The sequence below is a fragment of the Maylandia zebra genome, linkage group LG15 (assembly GCF_041146795.1).
Source record: "Maylandia zebra isolate NMK-2024a linkage group LG15, Mzebra_GT3a, whole genome shotgun sequence".
Classification (NCBI taxonomy): domain Eukaryota; kingdom Metazoa; phylum Chordata; class Actinopteri; order Cichliformes; family Cichlidae; genus Maylandia; species Maylandia zebra.
This window is the reverse complement of record NC_135181.1, coordinates 9025605-9050525: the sequence shown is the minus strand read 5'-3', so window position 1 is coordinate 9050525 and position 24921 is coordinate 9025605. Positions and strand designations below refer to the sequence as shown.

General features: G+C 39.4%; 1 protein-coding gene and 1 long non-coding RNA gene across 3 annotated transcripts; one reads left to right on the top strand and one right to left on the bottom strand.

The window, feature by feature from the left end:
• Positions 1 to 1138: 1138 nt before the first annotated feature.
• On the top strand, positions 1139 to 24921 carry si:ch211-278j3.3 (E3 ubiquitin-protein ligase RNF19A). 2 transcript variants are annotated; one of them, XM_004541897.3, is made up of 10 exons: positions 1139 to 1435; positions 9257 to 9801; positions 10285 to 10772; positions 13731 to 13936; positions 15027 to 15174; positions 17631 to 17793; positions 18161 to 18275; positions 22208 to 22339; positions 22488 to 22737; positions 24403 to 24921. In XM_004541897.3, exons 2-10 carry the CDS (start codon positions 9649 to 9651, stop codon positions 24689 to 24691), a joined length of 1944 nt encoding a protein of 647 aa, XP_004541954.1. In that variant the 5' UTR covers positions 1139 to 1435; positions 9257 to 9648; the 3' UTR covers positions 24692 to 24921. The 2 variants fall into 2 exon arrangements, with proteins under 2 accessions (XP_004541954.1, XP_004541953.1); XM_004541896.3 differs by having other exon boundaries at positions 1140 to 1435; positions 22467 to 22737.
• Positions 13787 to 15437, bottom strand: LOC143412597 (uncharacterized). Its single transcript, XR_013093114.1, has 3 exons — positions 15419 to 15437; positions 15243 to 15342; positions 13787 to 13927 (listed from the first exon to the last, which is right to left on the bottom strand). It is a non-coding gene; the product is annotated as an uncharacterized LOC143412597 (long non-coding RNA).

The window sequence follows — 24921 nt, the reverse complement described above, 5'->3', positions numbered from 1 at the left end:
TACCTTTTACTTTTCTGACATTTTATCAATTTATCTTTATTGTTATTATTAATTTACTGGTCTGGTTAAATTTAAATCTGCAGCACGTAAAACGGTGAAGAGCTTTGAGCCCTCTGCCTTTATTTTGAAAACCCAGGCGCATGCCGGATGTTTTATTCCTTGCGGGATGAATCTTGACTCCACACTCCATTGTAAAGGCTGCACATCTCTCGCCCTTAGACGCTTCCGTTCCGAAAATAATTTCCGGCTGCTGTACCTCAATGGATTATAGTAGTTGTAGTTCTTGTGTATATAGTTGCGACGAGGAGCGTCATGCTTGAATTGTTTTACAGTACTTAAAAAGAAAATTATGTCTGGTTACAAAATGATCACAGATCCTACTTAATACCATAAAGTTAAGTCCACTGGCCAAAGGCTAACAGCTACTATGCGACTGGCATCAAATAGAGCTTTTAGGAATAGTTATGTGACAACTAAAAATTATTGGGAGGTCTGAGGAGGCTAGAAACTGTGCAGTTTGGTGCTCTATCTGTGCAAAGACACACGGATACGCTGTCTGTTACCGATAAAAGCAGTAGTAAAACATTAGGATATAAAGTACAATACAAAGTAGGTCAATCAATCTCTCAGTTTCTCCAGGAAGCTGGATCAAAAGCCTGTAGACTTAAATGGGACTTAAATCTAGGTTAACCGAGAAAAAAAAGAATAGAGAGTACATTTGAGTACTTCCCCATCAACAGAAATTGGAACTTGAAGAAGAATTCGTGTCTGCAGAGTGGGCTGCAAGAAATCCCAGAGAACAAAGAGAGTGTGGTTTCTCTGGAATCAAAAATAGAAACAATCACTCAGTGGACACAACAGTAAGCTGTCGTGTGTCACTATAAATGACCAAAACCACATAAACAATCTGCCAGGTTAATTGGGACAAGATGTCAAAACGGGAAAAAAGGAAAAACAAAGAAAAGAAGAGGAAGGAGTCCTGCATGTAGACTGCTTTGGCTTTATATCTGAAACGAGGGAGAATGTTTTTTTGTTTTTTTTTATGGGACTGGGCATTTATGAATAGGAGATCCTGGGATTCTGCGCCATGTCATTGGCTCGCATCTCTGCAGTGTGCCTCCCCTCCAGGCCGCCGCACAGAAAAGCCATCAGGCAGCTGCTGTAAGAGGGAAGGCTTTCCTCACTGCGGATCTCCTTTCCTCTGCTCGCCTCTCAACCGGACCGGTCTGGACCACAATACCCACCCCCTCTCTGCAGCTCCGTCGGGCGGACACGGTTTGTGTGAGGCAGTGAAGAGGAGGCGACCTGGGTGGGGAGTGGAGGGAGGTGGGTGTGGGTGTGGGGTGCAGATTTCTGTGCTACTGTTTGGTCCTCAAGGGGGAGGAGCCAGTTGTCGATTCTACGCTTGCGAGGAGAGAAGGCGCCGTGCAGAGAGGTAAGATACCCTTTACGTAATAGAAATTATTGTGCGTTTTATCCGCTGCCCGGACACACTTTCAGATGCGCATTCAGACCCTTTTTATTGGTGTTTTTCACTCGTGGCCGTGTGGGGTACGTGGAGGTGGAGGTGAATACGAATACGTAGGCTGACATGCCACTCCCTGCAATAGCATACTGATGCTCCGGACAAATCCTCATTAAATGATTCAAATATTCTGTCAGCATGCCCAAATAACCCCAATAAGAGTGGTACTTGCGCTCGGCTGCCTTATAATAACCCGCTTTTTTCATTCATATAATTTCCAGATGCACTCCCAAGATGAACCCCGCAGGCCCGTGGTTTATTCTTAAAACGATACTTTATATTATTGAGTAGTTTAAGGTAATTGCGGTATAACTGCATCATTTTTAACAGTGCTTAAACATGTGTGTCAGAGAGTTAACGTGGATTTAGAAGACATGGTCTAACAGTGTTGTAAAATTCTACAACAATAGTATGATGTCTTATCAAACTAAATCCCCTATGCTGCATGCGGTTATTCAATACAGTCGAGTAGACTATAGGTTTTCACAGGTCACTAACACTGTCCGCTACGCGCCGCATGGCACAGAAGCTCAATATTTTGGTCAGGGATGCCGTGGAGCGCTTAAGTGCGCGCGCCAGTGTGTGTCTATGTGTGGGTAGGCTGAGGTCACTCTCATGCCTCTGAAACCCGCATTGCTCATGCGGGCATCTGTCCAGTGGAGGGATATTTAATAGGGTGTATCATCACGCTTCCCTCCACCGAGGCAGAACTCAACATCCGTCTGAAAACTACTATTTATTTCACTCTTTTTATTATTATTATTATTATTATTATTATTATTATTATTATTATTATTATTATTATTATTATTTAAAATAGCAACAGCTTATTAACAGGTGTCACATCGTCGAAAACGCCTCCAAAGCGAGAAGATACTGTAATAATGGCTGTGACAGCAAGGTTCATGCAGAGGACAGGATTCTGAAAAAAAAGTACTCTGTTTCTTCCCTGTTTGGCTTTTCAGAGGATGGGAAGCTGCTTTGGGGCAGAATCCTGATTGTGTAATAATCCCATCTGTTAGAGGTGGAGTGGCATAAACAAGTATAAACGCTAACTGTAGGTAATTATTCGTGAAGTCAGAGTTAAGAACAGTGAATTCGTTTTTTTTACAAAGTGTACCTTTGCTCACTTATAAAAAATAGCATGGGGGCATGATTTAAAAACATTGAACTCATGGTTTCACTGTAATTGTATGATGTATGATTGATGACGACATTCTTTTGACCCACAGCAGGTATCTGAAAAGGTCAAATGTCACAGCAATAGATCATTACTCCCTTGAAGTGTTTTATAGTTCTCTATATATCCCTGAGGTGACTCCGTTGTAGTCTGTGTATACATTAATGAAGCACATTTGGGATAAACATAAAACATTTTGAGTATTTTAAACCATATCTAGACATTTTACTCAGGTAATTTCTTATTGTGCTTTAATAAATTTGGGGAACTCACAAGAAAATGGTCAAAACAAGAAGCAGCAGATATCGATTTTCTTTTTTTCAGAAAGGCCGCATCCCAGATGGCCTGCATCACTACTAACAGTATCAGTTTGTGTGACCTTCCCTGCCAGTTTGCAACACAGACTTTCTGATAAAAAGTCTCAAAGTCAAAAACATCTGACATCATCACAACTTTTCTTTTAATCTTTGTAAAGCTCCTCTGAAACCGCAGAGGACAAATGGGATGACCTTTTATGCATGTATCAGTAAAACAGCCTTGCCAACTTTGCTCACGTGTGCTTTCTGTGGGAAACTGTGTGAGTGTGTGTCACTCTTTTTGGTCACAGTAAAGGCGGTGTGAATCAGCATGCTGATTCATGTCAGAGGATAACAATACAAGACTCCTGCACATGCCTTAGTATGTTATGTAATAATGTCCAGTGATACTGTGCCCGAGGGATCTGTTTTCTTTCGCCTCTTTGAAATAAATAAAAAATCAGTGTTTGCTGCTGTGAATTAAGACTAAAATGAGGGTTTTAAGCTTTTGTTTTGCGTTGACAGGACATGAAAGGAGGGCAGTTTCACAGTATTACTTCCTTTGGCTTGCTAAAAAAGGAAGTTGTGAGGAGTTTAAACAGGTTACAAGGTGACATCTTGTTTAAATCATCTTAAGATCCTAGCTCCTTTTCACCCATTCCTCACAGCTCAAATATACACAGGTGATGGTATGATTTTATGGATGAAGAAAAAGAAATGGGCTGAAAAGTTCGATTTGGAAGTAATTACTTTCTTAGAAACTTTCATGGATTACAGAGAATTTTTCGTTTAGAACCGAAATTGGTTATTTTTCTTCTGAAAATATTATATATATAGATTAACTCCAATGGGAGTCAATTCATTGTGATTTGTTTGTACCCTGAGCTCTGAGAAAATTATAGTGGGTTGTGCTTTGAACTTGTGGCGCCTAAGCACGCAGATGGATTAAGTAAACACATAACAGCAGGTTATGGTTCACATTTTCTGGTTTCGCTCATACTTTGTGGTGTGAAGATTCTAAACCTTTAATGGTACTGACAGATTTTGAGATTTCAGCATGTTATTTATTTCAAAAAGATTCATAATAGATTCCATTCTTTTGTTAGTTATTGGCATTATTCACACAGTCTCTTTGAACTTTGAATCCCAAATGTGTGATTCACAACTTGGTTGTCATCGTATAAACTCACTGACTAATTCTCGTGACTATATTTATTCTGTTCATTAACTATATTACGTACAGTATAAAGACCTGATTTGAAAATGGTATAAATGAAAGGTGGTTTATGCTATGAATTTGTTATGAGTTATGAAGTATGAATAAGTAATTAATATTATATGCTAAATAATAATAATAATGACTAAAAATGAATGTCACTTAAGATTAATATTATCACACCGAAGAGCCTGCTAATGCGATTTACTAACAAATGGTAATCCGCTTACACTCTAGGTATAACGGAAACCCATGCCATGAAGCCCCCAATGCACAGTTTCTGTGCTGATGTTAATACGTTGGAGGATATCCTCTTAGAGCAGCATGTGAAAGCTAGAGGAGCCGCACCCTGCCGGCCGTGAAAACAGTGCAGGTTATAGATACTTCAGCTTCACAAACCTTCTAATGCCAATTCTCTAAAGCCTAAGCTAAAACACAGTTAATTGAAAATTAATTGATTCAGCTAATGGGGCCTTGTCTTTCTTTTGTTCCCATAATACATGTAATAGAGACAACATGTTAATAATACCTGGACCAAAGAGAGAGTGTGTGCTCACTCTTTATGGACAGCATCTCTGTGTTAACTGTTGTTGTCCTGAGTTTTCTGAGAGATGACAGCAGGGCTCTTCTCTCTCTTCTTGTCTCACAATATATATAGAGATGGATTGTTGATTCATTTATTAGGAGAGATGCGCAGCTTGGCAAAAAAGTGCTTGAGTGTATTGTCAGTAGCCAGAGACTGCAACTGCAGTGGTTTTGGAGTTCTGTGAATATCTCACCATGGTAACAGCACCACATCACTCATTTCTGTTATCTAATTATTCCATTTGAAATATTTAAAATGAATAATTTTTTAACTAACTATATCTCTTTAGAGTATATGTAGATATAGTATGTATGTTATAAACTATGTGTGGCATGCGTTACATAAGGTCAAAGTTGTGTTTGTGTGTGTGACAGTGTCACGGTCACATTCATATGCTTGTTCTGATACACTGGAACCATGTGATTCCTGATTTGAAGATGTTCTTGAATGAAATCAGAATCAGAATCAGAATCAGAATACTTTATTGATCCCTGGGGGAAATTATTTAATTTCTCCCATTATCTTGTTGTGTATCATGTAATGCGCATTTCCCTAACGTGAACCTCATGAAGTTATTATTATCATGCTTATCTGTCCGATTTTGATGGTATTGTTGACATTGAGCTGATCCGAAAAGCAGTTTGTACTAATTCTGACCCTTTTCTAGCAACTGATCATGGAAAACAGATAGCATCTTCTTGGCCATTTCATCTGTGTATCCACATAATTAGGTTACGCATATATATGATGATGTGGGTAAATGTAAGTGTGTGCATGTGCATGTCAGTATTTTCAGTTGATGGGAGATCTGTTTCTAAATCATGATGCATTACAGTTGAAGGATGCTCTGTAGTTTGGAAAGCTGGACTGCAGCAGATATTTAATTAAAAGAACATAAGCAAGCAAGAGAAACAAGAGAAAAAAAAGAACCAAGATACCCAGAAGGATTGCAGCTCAGTGGTGACTTAAGTTTAAGGCACTTAGTTGAGAGACTCATGCAATATTCAAACTGCCTTTCTTGAATGTTCAGCCATAACTAGACTGAAAATCTTCTTGGTAGTTCTGCTAACTTGGGATGACCCTCATCCTAATAACCTGGAGCTCAAAAATCCTTGCCAGGTCCGACAGCAGCATGAATCAGCACTAAGTTACATTTAGTCATTTGGAGCCAAAACCCAGCAAACTTTACAGACACTTAGCAGAGAATTACAATCACTATATATATAATATATATAGTATATAGTAGTAGTATATAAAGTCTTATCTTATCTTATCTTATCTTATCTTATCTTATCTTAATGCAAAAAAGAGTTAAACATATAAGTAGGTAAATTATTCTAGTAAAACATCAGAAATTGTACTTCAATGAATCCATAAAGAAATCCAGTATGTGGTTTTAGGCTGTAATCTAGTCAATTAGATTTTGAGATGTTCTGTTTCTTGTTGCTATAATGTTCTGTACAATCTGATCTCAAATGAGCAGTCTCTACAAAGGCACTGCCTGCTTATCTCTTCATTTTTACTTCATTTCCTCACAGTGACAACTTATCTAAGTCGTTAGGCAGCGAATTGTGTTGTCTAATTGCTTGGCAATCTGTCTCATAGTGTAGAGCAACAAACCCACCGAGCTATGCTTTAAAAACACTCAATACTACATGCATCAGTTTGCCGGCGTGCGCTTGAGTGTCTTCATTTGCATAATTATATGTACATGAGCATATAAGCATGTGCGCTTTTGATGTTTTCATCTGTGGGAATTATTTCTATAAATAAACAGCAGCTCAGTGGTGTGTTCATCACAGAGGTTGGTGCTTTGGTGAAGGTCAGTCCCCACAGAATACGGATGATGGGGAAATTCAAGTGGATGCACATTTGGGATGCTATATTAGGATAGAACTGTGTTACTAGACTCTGGACATAGCTGGATATAGAAATGATGAGCTGGTTGCTGCTTTGTTTTCCACTGGATTGCTTTACTTAAATATTTATTTTAGAGCAAACAAAGGCATCCATGTGAAATCCAAGCCATTAGAGGACCAGTAGTAAAGATGTTTTTAAATAAATGTGTCGAAAGTAAAGATTTTGTACCTCTGAACTCCAAATTCTTTAAACTGGTGGGTTTTGAGGAAAGGATAGTTAATTTGAAATACAAAACACCCTGGTGGTTCTTGATCTGAAGCTTTTCCTAATGATTTTGAAAAAGATTTTTGAAAAAGTACCATCATATTTAGTATCTTTTTTGGGTTCTTCAAGGGAATTCCCAAGGCAGTAAGCAATCTGGAAGACTTGGGTGGACACTAGTTTGAGTTTTGTGACACGATGTGTTATCCTGCTGGAAGATCAGAAGAGGGGTACACTAAGGTCATATATATCTAAAATATTAACGTGACTCTTCAGTATATGGAGATAACTTTCAAAGGGCAAGAATGTTGGTTCTTTACCCTTAAATTACCATATACAGTAATGATCTAAAAAGGGTATTCTGTTCATGTTGATTTAACACGAATGAAATAAAGGTATAGCCCTAACTCTGGTCTCAGACAGGGAGAGAGCAGTTTAGGTACTTCAGTGTATCAGAAATGCAGATCCTTTGTATATCTCTGTTTAAAGAATGATGAAGCTTATAATATCTGCAGAATTACCTCAACTCCTGTAGTCATTGAATTTGATTTAATAATAACGATAAGGCAAGCAAAGAGATAGATAGATTTCATACATTTTACTGTTTTCCACAACTAAAAAAATACTAAAAGCAGCACTGGGGAGCTTGAAATAGATGATCTATAATCATATCACATTTCAGTCCATATTCCTTGGTCTGATTTGATGTAGTTGCATGGAGACAGCTATTTTAATTGGTCTGGGGTTTCATGAATCACCTCATGCTCCCTTTGCTCTCTGGGGCTGATTATGAAAGCTTGCTGCTGCCTAATGGATGCAGAATGAGTTGTCTGTGGTGTCTGTCACCGCCTCTCTACTGCTTCACCCTCCTGGGGGAGTCCTTTTTGTCTGATCAGTCACAAGTTTCACATCTTTCTGCTCTTTGTGTCTCATAGCAATGGCCTCACTGCTTGTCTGGGCTATATGACAAACGGGCCATGGTGCAGACAACACCCTTCCATGTGTTTGCATTTTTAAATGTATCTCATACAGAGATTCGAGAGTAAAAATGACACACCCTATGTTTGAAATAGCTGTTTGTCCAACACTATTGATGATCAGTTTTTTAAATCAGATCTCTGTAATGCGTTTGATTGATTGAAATTACATTCAGTCTCATGCCTGATTAGCACTCCACCATTTATAATACTGGTGTTATGTTATTATTAGTATTTTAAACAGGATGTCTCATGGACTCAAGATCGCTTTTCAAGAGAGACCTGTGTACAAATGACATCTACAGATTAAGAGTACACAGACTAGTAGACAGGCAGAAAATTCAAGGACACATTATAGGCGTTCAGAAATTAAGAAAAGCATGTGCAAGGACAGTTGCATACAGTTTAACATATTTTAAAAAGCTGCTATGAAATCACAGAATGTAGCTTTGCAGTCTTTTGTAGTCTTTCCATTTGTTCTTTTCCAAGTTTAATGTCAGTAAGAGGCACAGCTAATCTTAAAATGTCCAAGGACCTGTCATTGTATCCATATAAACTATCACTACAATAATAATCAAGCTCAGACAAAATTGTACCTAATACAACAGTTAATGAGAACCAATATTTGCTTTTTGTATTTGTATTTGTATTTTATATGACACTGGAGAGTTTTAATATGGACTGTATGGTGGATACTGACCTTGGTGACCTTGTGAATAGTTTTCAGTTGGTTTTATCAGAATGAAAAACAAGCTTATGTTTCATAAGATAATTTTGAAATGCAAACTTTGGATTTTTCAATAGCCCGATCAACAAGGACCCAGTGGTATATAAGATGGTGTCATCTGCATAAAAATAGGTTTCAAGATTTAGGAGGTGTAGATTATACTGTAGAAGGTGAATAAAAGACATCTAGCAATGAAAACCTGTGGAATGCCTGTAGTAATGACAGGGAGACTTGACCTGAAATCTTTGGAGACTGCTGATAGAAAGATTGTCATAAAACCATTTAATAGACTGTCATCTAAACTAATTGTAACCGATTGTATCAAAGGGGGAAATTAACCATAGAAACTAAAACCATGTTTCTGTTTCAGGTCAGACATGCTGGCTTCTGCTATAAAGTTGGGATTTTAACATTGAAGTTTAAGAGGATTGACTTTAGGAGACTTGCATCAGATTGAAACTCTTTCATTGTGTAAAACAATTTTTTAGAAGCTATGACTAGATATTCTTAATTTATTTCTTATTGTAATGTTATTTTTAGAAAATTGATATCCAGTGAACCAAAATGCACATCCAAAGGTCTGTAGTTCTTGCTGTGTATTATAGTCATTACTTACTTGTGTTTCCAGGTTGAAGGACTGCTAACAGTGGAGAAAAAGCCTAAAATGATGAACAACAGTCGACCAGTTCAGGACTAATTCAGACTTCTGTGTGGGTGGAGGAGGAAGACTGAAGAGAGACAAAGTAAACCACATGATCAGGCCTCGGAAAGGCTCCAAAACGGTGATGTTCCCCTCAGGCAGGGATTACCTCCTCCCCGTCGTCTCTCTCTCCATCTCACCCACTCACCCTCCCTCATACAACAGAGCAGCCGTCCAGCTCCAAGACTCTGAGCCGTGAGAGCGCACTGTGCTCGCCCACCCGCGCACAAACACACACGTACTCTAACATCGCTTTTGCATCCTGCTCATGGTCGTTGGCCTGTTCTCCTCAGCTGCTGCTCCCGCTCTAGTTCTAGACCATGAAGAGGCCCAAGCAGCAGACTGGGCCCTTGAGCTTCTTAAATTTCTTCAGCCGAAAGCCCAAATCAGAGCCAAGGGCGGAGAGGCCTGTGGAAGCCTGTCCCAAAGAGGAGGTGGCCATTACCCTGACCCCAAGCGAGCATCCAGAACAGGTAAGATTGATGCTTCGTCTGCTTGGAGTGAGCGTAAGCAATGAAGGAGTTCTTTATTTGGGTTTATACAAGTTTTGGTAGAGTATGGTAGAGTATTATGGCATATATGTATACCATTTTGAAATTTGTGTTTATTTTTGAAATTTGTAGCTCATACAGGATCATTATCCTTGCATCAGTCAGAAGATGAAAATGTCTCACAGAAAATGTCGAAAGAAAAGCAACAAAGCTATTGATCATTAACTTTAGAGCCATGCCCGTTTGCTTGCTTTGTTCTGCGCTGCTACTGAACAAATCCATTAGTGTGTTTGTACAATTAATTGATCATTTGTACAAATGACGTTGCCAAGAAACCAAATGAATTACAGCATTCCAGCTATGTACACACTTACCAATACTCCCTTCATTTCTAAGAGCCCTTCATTCTCATAAGCGTGCTGTGTTTGGATTTGGTAAATCACCATATCCTATAACTGTTCTTAGGACCTCACAGCAGAAGAGGCTGGAGAATCAAGAGTTTCTGGAGCAGAAAAAGGAGAAAGAGGAGGTCCGCCAGCATCACTGGCTGAGGTGGGCGAGAACAGCGCTGCCACAGTCGAGTGCGTGGGTGGGGTCAGCCGGGTGTCCACCGATGTCCTGTCCCTCTCCTCCTCCAGCCAGGACCAGCTATTGGACGAACACCTAGAAGAATGCCCACTGTGCCTGCTCAGTCAACCGCGCTGCCACTTCCCGCGACTCACCTCCTGTTCTCACAGGGCATGCTCTGACTGCCTACGCCAGTACTTGCGTATTGAGATATCGGAGAGTCGGGTGGGCATCGCGTGCCCGCAGTGCCCGGAAACACTGGCACCTCTGGATGTTCGTGCCATTCTGGATGATCGGGCATTGCTGGAAAGGTTTGAGGAGTACCAGTTGAGGCGTTTTCTGGCTTCTGATCCAGATACACGCTGGTGCCCTGCGCCTGACTGCAGGTGAGACGTGAACTGATACCATCTACCAACAGGCTGTTTTAGGCATCAAGAACAGTTTCAAGCGTACTGTAATAAAACTAGAACATCTTGTTTTTTTATTGCTTATATCTAATAAAGATATAAGCAAAAAACTGTTAATTAGAAGGGAGAATAATATTTTGGAAATTAACAATAATGACTTTGTTTTGTGAAAAAATAGGTCTTTTATTGACATGATTGACACAGCAACAATCCACTACAATTTAATTACTTATTAAAAAAAACATTAGAGCTAATCCAGCACTACAATGTGGCAGACCTTGTCAAATTCTTGTCATCCCACCGCCGGCTTTATTTTGTAAAACACAAGACTGACGCATTTGTCACTGTCAGAATAATTGACTTAGATTTAAGAGGATAATTGGCAGCATTTTTAAAGCTTTTTCCATAGTTCACCAAGTTTGCTGCAGTATATATATTTTGCAGATCCCGAAAGAGAATGGACTGTGAATAAACCAGTCCTCTACGTATTGGTAAGAGTTACTCTTTGAGGCCTCAAACAGAAATACCTAAAAGATTTTCCTTAGTGAGATGTAAGAAACATTCACCTTTAATCGGTTTAAAATGTTATTAGTGCCGTACTTAACATTTATGGCGCCATTGTATTGTTACTCTTTTTCCCTCAGAATAACTGCCTGAAATATAGCTTTCATTGAGCTGCAAAGCTCAGCTGCAATATGATTTCATTACAAAATCGATCCTTGATGTCGTCGTAAATCTTACGAGGGAAAGATGTATTTGTTTTCTTTCCGCTGACATTGGCGTCAATCAGCTCTCTTTTTTTTTTCTGTTGTTCAGAACTGGCGCTGACACTGATCCTTTGCTATATCAGCTTAATGTTCATGCATGGGTAACTGGATAAGGGGGGCTGATGGGAAGTCACGACGTGCGTCCATTTTTTTTGTGTGCAACGTTTTCAGTGGATTTTTTGTGGTCAAAAGCACGTACGCGCCAGGGCTCAGGACCCCGTTCAGTGAAAGTCTGTCAGTACTTGCTGCTCAGCGATGATGAATGAGAGGAGCAAAAATCAATACACAGTGGTGAATTAAATATAACGCAGAGAAACAGGAGATCCTGTTTTTAAAATATCTACAACAAATTCAGTGTGTTTTGCGTTTGATTTATTAGAAGGGTGTACAAGTGTGCAAAATGGCATTTTGAATAACAGTGAATAACACTTCTCACATAAAAGAGACTTTGAAGCTGTGATTAATTATGTAAACTGGTCTTTAACAGTTATGATTGGTGCATTCCTGTGTTTCCAACATGTAGAGATTCCCTGAGGTCTTAGTAACAGAAGCTTAGCTGAAGATAATGTCGGGAGAGAGACTCTCAGAGAGAGTGTGAAAACTGTGTGTTTTTGCCCTAGGTCTGACTGTGTAACACACACTTGGGTCTATGAGGGCAGCTAATCATGTTTTATCTACATGTGTAATACAAGTAGGAATTATTTAGATATCTCAGTAAAAAAACAAAAACAAAAAACCTCTACCAGATTAAAAGTACGCTCTGGGCTTCAATTTATTTTATAACCATAATCCAACATGTTACAGAAACATACCCCACACATTTATGATGTCAGAGTAGGGGGTCTATACATTTCTGAAATTCACAGGATTATATTTAAGTGTGGCCACTGTGAACAGCAATTAATACTTTTGATTTCCAGCACTCCTTTGTTCTAAGAGGATTTTCCTTGGGGCTAACACACACAAACATGTTAAATGAGCTGACTTACCCATATCAGACACAAATTATTCATCAAAGCAGACTATTTTAGATGTGTTAGGCCTTGTCAACACACACAAAATCATTAATTACAGTTTTGTCCTTGCATTCCTAAACATACACATTTGTTTTAATGGTTGAATTATATATATATATATATATATATATATATATATATATATATATATATATATATATATATATATATATATATATGTGTGTGTGTGTGTGTGTCTGTGTGGTGCATATATAAAAAAAGTAGAATTAAAATCGCTTAAAGTGGTCATTGGCTTTGCAGCTGTTTCTTTCTAATTTCTCTGTATGACAAGGCGTAGAAGTTTGTACACAATATAAATAATCCAATTATTGCTTGTTTCATGGATACAGGATACTCACTGGTATCTAGAAATATTTTATGCATGAACAGCAGCTTTGTTCTTCAGCCAGACATGTTGGACTAGAGAATCAAAGTCACTTCAAATCTGGTCTGACACCGTAGTGGAATCAAGGTAACGCTGTAATTATCTTCTTGCCTGTGTTGCCTTCAGCTTGTTTGATTCATTTGCCTGTCTGACAAACAGAAAACCACTCAGAGCTGGAAATGCCAGCCTGTCAGAGCCCTCGTTTTTCACAGCAGAGTTTGATTCCCAGAGGCATTCAGATTATTTAAGATTGCTTTTACTTTTTTTATTTTTTGGTTATAGCTAAATCACATAATCTTGTGAACATGCCTGTATCAGAAAATGGAGATGGTACTGTCTCCATTCCTCATAAACCTTATTTGATTTTATTTAACAAATGTGAGGTTAAAAAAAAATCAAGAGCCCATAACTTTAACATAATCTGCAGTTTCCTAGCAACGAGGGAGGTGTAGGTTTTGCCCCAATCCTAACCCAACAAAGAAGAAAAACCACCACAACTTTAAAGTCAACACTGCACTAAATGAATGTTTGTTAAAAAACACAACAAGCACACACACATGACCAGACTGCCTTATTTTTTTATTTAGTTATTGATACAAAGTTTTAAAAGTCATATTTGGGTATGGAGCCAATAAGATTATCATATATCTGTTTATTATCAGATGATAGGTTTTCAGTTCTGGAAAGCCGTCCCCCAGAATCCCCATCAGCCAACCGAACGTCTGATATTTTTCTGTCATTTTTATCTGTAGTTTCTCTCTTTCCTCAGCTATGCTGTGATAGCTTACGGCTGTGCAGAGTGTCCCAAGCTGAGCTGTGGCCGTGAGGGATGTGACACAGAGTTCTGCTACCACTGTCGGCAGCTGTGGCACCCCAACCAGACGTGCGACCAGGCCCGGCGTCAGCGAGCCCGCCACACCTCAGGCGGCAACGATGCCTCTACACTGTACGTCTTCAATGAAGAACCTGGAGGAGGTGAGACAGGAGCCATGTGATTAAATGAAGCTACGAGTCGTTTGTGGGCCTCTTTGCTCTAAACAACCACTTGAAAAAGTCTACCTGGTTTTGCCACGAGTACTTCCAGGCCTGTATGGTTTTCAGGTCTGTTAGACAGATAGTATGGGCTCAAAATGTGGTCATAAATATTTTGTACTTGTCTATCTGTCTAACAGATAAGTTTCTTATCTACAGACTGAAATCCTGTCATGGTTATACTGTAATTTCTTCCATAATTTCCATCAAATTTGGCAGCGCCAGTAACTTACGGTAACATTGCAACATTTCATTTTGAGAAAAGTTACGTCACTTTTGGTTCACATCCTGGTATATTATAGAAACAAGTGTTTTTTGGAGGGTGGTGAGCTTTTACAGGACCCCATGCAGTCAGGTGAAAAAATAAGTACATACCATGATGTAGCTTGTAGAAATAACTTTAGCTAACTTGAAAACTAAACAGTTTTCCATTTAGTTTTATGATTCTTGTAGAAGTCGTGGAGGAATTTTGACCCACTTTTCTTTAAATGTTACTTCAGTTCATTGAGCATTTTTTATTTTTTATGCACAACTCTCTTAAAGTCCTGCCACAGTCACTCAGGTTGAGGTCTTTACTGGGCCATCGTAACACCTTGATTCTTTACTTTTTCGGCCATCCTGTTGTAGATTTGCTGCTGTTGTTGGGATCATTGTTCAGTTGCATGATCCAATTTTAGCCAAGCTTTAGCTGTCAGACAGAGGGCCTCACATTTGATTCTGTTATATTTTAGAATACAGAGGAGTTTATAATTGACTCAATAACTGCTGCCAAGGTCCTTTGGCTATAAAACAAGCCCAAATCATCACGCCTCCACCACCGTGCTTGACAGCTGGTATGAGGTGTTTGTGTAGATGGACTATTTTGGACTGTGCATTATTAGTAAACGTATTCTCCACTTTAGTCTCATCTTTCCAACTATATTTTTCTGAACAAAATAGAGCATATCTACAAAAAATTAAACTGTTCCTTTACGATGACATATAGATATTGCTTGTTAAGTGTGTAGTAGCTGAAGTATTTCCTCCGTTGCAGATGCAGAGGAAATCAAAGCATGCCCTCGCTGTGGTGCCTACATCATGAAGACCAATGATGGCAGCTGTAACCGTATGAACTGCACTGTGTGTGCCTGTCAGTTCTGCTGGCTGTGTATGCAGGAGATTACTGACGTGCACTACCTCAGGTATGCTGTTCATGCTGAACTCACAAGAACAAGAAAACTAACAGCCAGAAGTCCTATTAAATGCTTACTCTAATGTCAAGGTTGGCTGTGTAGCAGGCAGGAGTAGGACCCAAACTCAGGACTCGGAAACATGACGGGTAAACCAAAAGCAGTTTCGTCCAACTTAAACTTAGTGCAAAAATAATGCAAGTTAGAAAACAAGGAAAACAGGAAAACTACATTTATGAATGCTCAGGAAACTCACTGCAAGAGACAACACAACCATGAAGGAGGACACAACAAAAGGCAAAGGGAAAAATGAGACAATATGTACACAGAGGGTAACGAGGGAACAGGTGGCAGGTGGGAGGGCTGCTGAAACCACTCAGATAATTAGACAGGGGAAGTAGAACTGAATAGAAAGCCCAAGAGACAAGATGTCATCAAAATAAAACAGGAAATGACTAACACTGACCTGGACTAAGACGTGTGAACTTGACACAGACAGAAGGCAAAGCAGGGAGACAACTTGGACTAAACACAGGGGATGCCCATGACAAAACACAAAGACGAGGCTCGGAAGTAACATAATGAAACAAGAAACCAACAAATAGAAACTGTAGAAAGCAAAACTCAGGAGCAAAAGGACATACTGAACTCAGAACAAAATAATCCAGAGTATGAACTTAAACCAAAGACAGAACCATGAAAAACAAACTCAAAACGCTGGGACGAAAAACCAGGACCTTGACTCTATAGCTGTAAGCCTAAGAAGCCTGATGATGATATTTTCTATTAGAAAAAAATGCTGAACATCGCCCGGTTTGAATTTCTTAGGCTTAGTTATAAGCAGCTGGTCAGACAAAAGCAACCGTCATCGGTTTTGGTAGCTGTAAAATGTTTGAGGGGGATATTCAGTGGCACAAGTTCATCCTAAAAACAATCGATTTCAGTGCATCACAACTGCTAATGCATCAACAATGCAGTAGCTAGTCAGAGATAAAAACCGTGCCAGTCAGGGAAGCATGCCCGTATTTCATAATTTAGAAGCTGCACTAGTTTAAATGGTTCATCTCAGCTTTCATTTGTTTTCACATTCTTGGAAGGGAGTCACTGCTGACTTGACATCAGTTATTCACCTCCAGTGTTTCTCCTTCCATACTCCTAAATCAGCACAATGTGTAAGTCGAGCTAAGACTGTGTTTCTCAAGCTCTTATTTGTTTGTGTTTCTATATAAATAATCTTCATTAATCTTAATTTCAATGCATATTTTAACCCCTGCTGGTTCATGCTCATCCTGCAGTAGCAGCTATACGTTGAACAATGTTATTGGGAATATATGGAATATTACCTGTGTCTTATTCATAATTTAACACAGTTAAAAACCACAAAAGCGTGGTAATCAGATTGTCAGGCATACGATTAAAAACTAACCTGACTTTAAAAAAAAATATATTATTATCAACTCTGTCTTAATATAGCCCTATACAGGGTAACCAATTATTTTCTTCAGGAAGACAAAGTGCTACATTTAAACTTTGATTAAACAAAAAAAATTAATACACTGTAGTTGGATACTTAATATGCACTGTATTTAATGAAAGTATTTTTTTTTTGTCATGTGAAACCAACTATTTCCGATTACCTTGTTTAATTTAATTTTGTCTTCCTTTCCCCGCTTCCTTTGTTCTCTCCTCTCCCTTCAGTCTTTTCTGGCTTTCATATAAAAAATTACAGTAGATGTTGTACAGAATGGCAAAGCTTTTAAAGTCTCACAGCGAGTTCAGAATAACGCAGCCATAATCTCTTACCATAATTTCCCCCACTCATGCTTTAAAAATCCCCAAAGTGGCCTAAATGCATACTTTGAGAAAAACATAGCCCTTGGCTGCTATTTGTGTTCTTTATAAAAGTTATTTTTCCGCTTGATTAAAATCAGACAGCACTCATCACATTGTATTGCTCTTCTAGACAGTTAAATGTTACACCACAGCGTCAAAGGCTGGTAGCAGATTAAGGTAACACTGAAGGCAAAATAGACTTTTTTAGCCAGTCATATTTTAAGTAAGAGACTAGCTATTGCTGATAAACCAATCCAGGCAGCTTTGTTTTACTGATTTCTCAAACATAAATGGTTAAATATGATAAATGAGTATTTGAATAAATTATAAGTAGTAAATGATTGCACTTCAGGAAATGAAAGCAGGACTATAATAAGGAATGCATATCAAAAATGGTTTATACGACATCAGGCGTACATGATGATGCTTTGTTGGTTATAGCAAATGATTATGAGGGCATTTATTTGAAGTCTTAAAATAAAGTACCGCTCATTTTGACAGGAATTTAATTTGTTTTTGCACATCAAAAGGGAGTTACTGTAAGGGATCACCAAGTCTGCAGGGAATGTCTGTACCAAATCTTTTGTTGTTTTACAGTAACTGATCTCTCCTGATGTGTCTGCTTTGTCTCTCAGTCCCTCAGGATGTACATTCTGGGGGAAGAAACCATGGTCTCAAACCCGCAAGGTACTGTGGCAGGTGGGCATGTTGCTCGGAGCACCTGTGGTCATCTCCCTTATAGCAGGCATTGCCATCCCAGTCATCATTGTGGGGATACCAATCTACATGGGCCGCAAGGTCAGTAAAGCCCATGTCACACTGTGTAACACACTTCACATGTGACTAGTAGATCAAAGCTTACCTTACCTTAGAAACTAAAAACATGTCCTAGGGAAATTAAGCTGCAAATGAAATCCCCTTAGATATGATTAGTTTTCTTTTTGTCAGAGCCATGGTGTGTCTTATAAAGTCTTCACAGGCATGCTGCAGTGTGTGTGTGTGTGTGTGTGTGTGTGTGTGTGTGTGTGTGTGTGTGTGTGTGTGTGTGTGTGTGTGTGTGTGTGTGTTATTGGGCATGAGTAAGTGGCTGCAGAAATAGAAAATGAAAACTCGGAGCACTTTGAATTTCAGTAATGTGATTTGTGCTCTGTTTATTACCTTTCAGGTCCATGGTCGTTGTAAGAAAAACAATATCTCAGGAAGTAAGCACTACTTGACTGTGGCAAGTGGGGTGATGATGTCAGTGTTTGTGTCGCCGGTCATAGCAGCTGTCACTGTGGGTAAGGAACATATAATAGTAATGTTACATTTTTTATCCTGCAAACCAGAGAGAAAATTCAAAGGGCAAAATATTGTTGTTGTTGATCTTGTGTTATAAAGAATGAATTTCAGTAAAAAAAAAAAAGGATAAAACTGCAGAAAATGTATCCCCTTTGGAGCTCTAAGATGCTAAAAATGATAATTCGACAGATCTTTCTCTTTCGGTATAATAAGATGTAGTTTTGTCAGAGTTTTTCTAGGGCAATGCTCAGAAAGTCACTTTTGAAAAGTTTGACTAGCACACAGCTCTTTCTGGGCCATCTTGGATAGTTTCCTCAGTGATCAGAGTGAGAACTGTAGGAGCAAACCCTCATCTTTTACCATGCAATGAACTCAATTTAAAACGTAAAATGAAAGGAATAAGTAAACCTTTTGTAAAATACATTCAGTCCATTCAAAAACTGAGCGTGCCATATGATTTAGTAACTTGTGGAAACATCTTTGCCAGTCGCAAATTCAAGTAAACGCTTTCTGTATGACTGTATCAGTCTTTCACATCATTGTGGAGGAATTTTGGCCCACTATTCTTTACGGTGTTGCTTCAGTTCATTGAAGTTTGCTGGCACTTGTTTATGCACAGCTTACTTAAGGTACTGTCACAGTATTTCACTCAGGCTGAGGTCTGGACTTTGTGCCACTTCAACATCTGATTCTTTTCTTTTTTGGGCATCCTGTATTAGAGTTGCTGCTCTGCTTGGGATCATTGTCCAGTAGCATGATTCAATTTTAGCCAAGCTTTAGCTGCCACATTTGACTCTAGAGTGCTTTGGCTCTAGTGGAGTTCATGGTTGACTCAGCGACTGAAAGATGCCCGGGTCCTCTGGCTATAAAACAAGCCCGAGTCATCACGCTTCCACCACCGTGCTTAACAGTTGCTATGAGGTGTTTATGTTGATTTGCTTAATGCTGTGTTTAGTTTTCCCAAGCATGCTGCTGTGGATTATGACCAAGCATCTCCACTTTGGTCTTATGTGCTCTTATGTTCTTTTTAGAAAGATGTTTAGAAAGACTTTCTCCCAGTAACCCTACCTAATAAGCCACATTTTTCAGTCTTTTTCTTATATTTACATGTTTTCTAGTCTTTTCTTACTAGTATTTTCTTTTTTTTACTTGTACGGTCATGTGCATTAACATTTACAAACCTGAGGTGTAGCTCTTGTTTTTTTTGGGGTTTTTTTTCACTTTTCCTAAGCATTGCACAGCCTGATCTTTGGTTGAATTTGGTGGGGTGTTCACTCCTGGGAAGGTTGTATCATTGTGGTAACATACAACTGAATGCTTCAGACCAGCAAACTGCCCAAACTTCTGCTTTTACAGAGGTGGTAAGTGTGTTCGACTAGCAGCACCCAGCTGCTACGTTCCCTGTTATTTTTTATAAAAAGCATCAAGGATGTACTTGATGCGAGTTAGAGCATAGAGTGCTGTGAAAACTTTCTTTTTTACATGACTGTATTTTTGCTTTCACCCTGAAAGTTTGATGATGGACTGATACTGATGCCTTCTGTGTTAGCTCACACTGATATGTCTGACCTAACAGCAGCTCTAAAACATCCTGCTAAACAAAAAAAAAATCCCCAAAAATCATAAATCTATTTGTTTTCTAAACTCATCCTTGACTTTTAATTAATAAGGCTGCATGTGTTACCTCTATGCAGTATTGTACAGTTTATTTTATATAACTCAGCAAGACAGTGAAGAATTTTTCCTAACCTGCTGTATTTTTTCCATAAATTCTACAGATCTGAATATGCAGCCAAGCAATCTGCATAGGGTTTAGTGCCAGCCATACAAATATCCACAAGCCAGGCTTCTGTATACAAACATACCACTTTATTTCATTGCTCCACACACACACACAGTGCAAAGCAGCATTTCAGTGACTCATGCTACTTTAGGTAACAGTCCCAGCCGTGACAGAAATTCGTAAGACTTCAGTAGCGTCTTATCTTTCCCCTGCAGTGTCACAGCCATAACTGTACCCCACTCTGACTGGTCCTTGCTTGCCGCACACAAACTCAAAGACACATTTAGCCGCATTGTACTCGTCACCGTACCTCTTACCCCTGCATGTACTACTGTGCTTGCATACTGTGCAGTTTCTTTAGCCATTTTTACTTCATGTTTTACTTCATTCCACCATGTGTTTTGTCGAACATCTTCTATTTTGTGCTCTCACTGCCCTCCAACTGTTGTTTTGTTTCTCATATTTGAGTCAAAGCACTCTGTTTTTTTGTGTGTGTCTCTCTTGGACACAGATGCACACTGTCTTTCGCTTTCACTCCTCTCCCTGTGTGATCTGTTTGGCTGGCAGGTTCATCCTCTTGCCCTGGTTTCACCCTCTTGCTGAGTCAATAGCGCCCCAGTGTTCCTGCTGTGTTAATGATGTCCCTTTGTTTGGCTGGCACTCTTCTTTGTGTTCTCAAACTCCTGTCTCAATCACAGGTTGCATAATTGCACAGCGTAGGGAGGCTGCTGGTCACCAAGCTTGGGCTTTATTCAAAGCACTTTTGTGAAGGTTACGAAGGACAATCGAAAGAAGTACAGCTCGTTAAATAAAATTTGACTTTCCCAGCGCAGCTGTGCCCTGCAACATTCTAACTTTGCTCTGCTAATATGATGAGTCGATCCATAAGAGTGACTAATGATCTATTTTTGTGAAAACTGTCTTATTGTATCCTGACAGGGTATGTACTGCACATTTTTAGAGCTTCTAAGGAAACATTTGTGTTCATCTCTACATTCACAAATGTAACAAAGAAGACACTTTTTGTTTAGGTGTCTACTGCGCAATTGTCCGCACCATAATCAGTTCATATTAATAACAGTAATTAACCAGGAAACACATTTCACCTCTCTTTCTAATTATTTGCCTCCTATAATAAATACTATATACAGCATAAAATCCTATATATAAATGATGATCATGATCAAAAGGACGAAATAGGAAAGTTAAAAAAAAGTTTGTTATTGCTAAAATAGACCAAAACACAGCTTCTTACAAACAGCACATAAAATAGATGACTAAAGGAAGATCCAGTTGCCTGGATGTCTGCAACTAAAATTATTTTTAGAAAAGCTTGGAAGGAAACCAATGTTACTCACTTAAAGAACATAATAATTATGAGGATATAATTTCAGAGAAAATGAGTTTTTCTTCCTTTTTTAGGTCCACTCTGTATGCCTAATTTTTTCCAGTTACTTGGGGCTAAAACGCCTTAAAAAAAACAAGCCTGTGTCTATAAATGCCTGGCAGCTTGAATGTGTCCAGTCCAGGGTAAAGCGGGAAAGGCTCCCCCTTGTGTTTGTTTTGTGTTGTTGTTGTGATAATAATAATAATGATAATGATAAAAAGACAATAACTGAAGTCCTTAAAGGGGCACTTTGTGTAAAAATGATTGAGAATGCATCATGTCTTGATGCATTCTCAATCATCCAAGTGACTTCTTCAGTCTCAGCTGACTGCAGGTTTCCCCAATCTTAGAAACAGTACATTTACATAATGACTGAAACCAGCCCCTTGAAGGAACATTGGGCTGGGAGGTCAAATGTACTGTTTATAAGATTTGGGGAAACCTGCAGTCAGCTAAGGCTGAAGAAGTCACTTGGATGAGTGACGAAACGTTTCTCCCACTGAAAACACTACGTCCAGATGAACTGAATCAACCTTTGGAGGTCGATCATATCATCATATTTTGATTTCAAATGCACTACCGTAGCGCACAGAGGCAAGACAATGCTCAAAAACCCTTACGGGCCTATCTGTAATCCAGTGCTTCACCATTACAAAGACATTTCGGTTATATGATTATTAACATTAAGCACAAAGTCCAGAAAAGTCATTATGAAAAATATGTTAAGAACGAGGTCTTTACTCTTTGCTGTTTTCTTTCAGGTGTGGGTGTACCGCTAATGCTGACTTATGTCTATGGGGTCGTTCCCATGTCACTCTGTAGGAACGGTTGGTGTCGACCGCAGAGTGAGCCCCCTGAAACACACAAAATCCAGCTGGAAGACTTAGCCAACTGTGAGTATCAATAATTTAATCAGTCTATAGTTCAAGTTAGGGATACTGTCTGACCGTATGAGTAGTCGGTTATGATTTGTGCCCCGAATTTTGACCCGATCTGATGAAGTTTCAACTTCTCTTATAGATCTTCTATTCTCTCATGTAGTCAGTGATCACTGGACGGGTCAGAACAACCCAGCACTCAACAACACCAGCGTCCAAGAAGTTCGAGTCAGTGTACAGGAAGTAGGCGACCTCCCAAGTACGAGCACCACACCGCCAGAGCCAGATAGATATGCCGGATTGGATGAAGCCACAAAACGCCATGGATACACCCAGCAGGACAGCCAGTCTGACTGCAAGGTGGTTATTGTGCCTGATAACAAGACTGATGAGATGCAAATGATTCCTTTAAGGTAATTATTGCCTTTACAATTTCCTCAGATGTTTACATGTTTTTACACAGGACTTTAATATTTGAAAGCAACCATTTATAGTTTCTCCTGCTTTAATGCCTATACTTAAGCTCAATGACTTGTTTGTCCAATGACTGATGCATTAATGTTTATATAAAATAACTTGCCACTTGCACAGTATTGTGTGTAAAGGTTTTAGGTATGTTCTCGCAATTAAATTAAAGATATCTTGTGGAAATTTTCTTTTAAGCAAACAAAAGTTATTCAGAGTTAATCAAGAAAATCTTTGGCTTGAAGTCACTGCCATCTGAGATGCGAGTGGAAGAGTGGAACATATCAAGAAAGCAGAGTCCTCCTCGCTACGGAGCTGTCATTTTAAAGTAATGTCACTGGCGCAGCTGCGTCATCTGTTTTGTTACAGCAGCTGGCCGCTGCATTTTATTATCTTTGTTAGATGAGCATAAAAGTTTTCATGGCATCATTGATTTAAACTTGAAAAATGATGGAGTGCTAGCCTTTATTTACACTGACAGATGGGAGACACGGCGGGAACAAATCAGAGATGACGAGATGCGGGAAGTTGAGCTCGACACAAGACACAGAGAACAAAACAGGAATTAAACAGGAGGAGAGACAGAACAGGACCGGATAATGAGATTAACTTGCAGACAGACAAGGCTAACACAAAGATGAGACAGAGGGAACAGGACAGGAATGCTAAAGGGAACTAATAAACCTAAAATCATCGATACTAAGAAGTAGAGGCAAAAATAACAAAACAATAGGGAACCAAAACCAGGGATCAAAATAACTTGTAAGACCAAGAAATTACAAAAACACTATCAACATAAACCACTTTAAAAATCCAAAAAGAATAAAGAACTGACAAAACTCTAAACTCTGGGTCAACACTCCATGGATCTTGACACCAGAATAGCTGTGTATATACATTTTTTGTTAGTCTTACAAACATATATTTGCTAAGTCTAACTTTCCCCGTGGTCCTTATAGTCTGACTTCCATAGAGGATACACCCTGTCTCCTCACTCCTCCCTCTTTGAGAGACCCTTTTAGGTATTCAGACTTCCTTTAACATGCTTAGATTCATTTTCACGTCAGCGGCAGGTGGATGGAGTAGAGAGGAGGTGAGGAGGCACAAAACAGAAAAATGAAAAGCACCCATCTCTGTTTATTTGCAAGCAGTCCTCTTCTGCAGCGGAGGCTGGGCCATTGCTGCATTTGTTGGTGCATTACCACCACTTGTTAGTCAGTGGGATAAAGCAGCTGTTACATATTGCTATTAGAGTTCAGGAGATACACCTTAAAGTTAATGGAGCAGTAACCAAATAGACAAATGCACACACAACTGAAGCAAACCACCACAGTATTCTGTATATCAGTCTTTGCTTTTAAAACAGTACTTGTGCAAGTACTTGCTTGTATTTCTTGTAAATGCATTTCTAGACTGATTCGATAATGTTTGGTCAGGACTCTGTGTGCCACTATGTCTCATCACCAATGACAGCTCTTTATGACTTGCTCTGTGAGCTTGATGTCTTCTGCTGAATAATGATTTTTGGATCGACTGGAGTGCACTATGGAATGGCAATATTTTTGGACGGTACTGTATAATGACTCCACTGTGTTTCTTCATTGTGACCGCAGGGAAAGAACGAATATTGAGGTTCGCGTTGAAATTGAGACCCACCCCAGGGGCGCCCGCCAGTCCAGCCTAAGTAGCATCCTGTCTAGCCGCAGCTTGTCAACGGAGTCACTGGGACAGCCGCAGCCCCAGTCCCAAGACTACCCGTGTGCCTCAGAACGAGAAGAGAGACGAGAGGGGGGAGAAGGAAGAGGAGGAGGAGAGGAGCAGGAAGGACGAGAGAAACCAGGAGGGGAAACGGGAGAAGACGAAGGGACGGTTTTCCCAGTCTTTGAAACGGACGGTGTATGAGGTTCTTCAATGCAGGTGTTGTGCTTGGTTGAAGATTTCGTCAGGTTTTATGGATGTACACTAATCCATCACCTGACATTGGATTGACCTGAGAATAGTTGGCAAAGGTCACCTTCTGCTTCCAAGATGGGCCCTCCAACCAGATGCCTTGTAGCTGCACCCTCTGAGGAAGATGCGGGTTTAGAAATAAAGATGAGAGTGTGTGTTTGAGTGTGTGTATGAGACAAAAA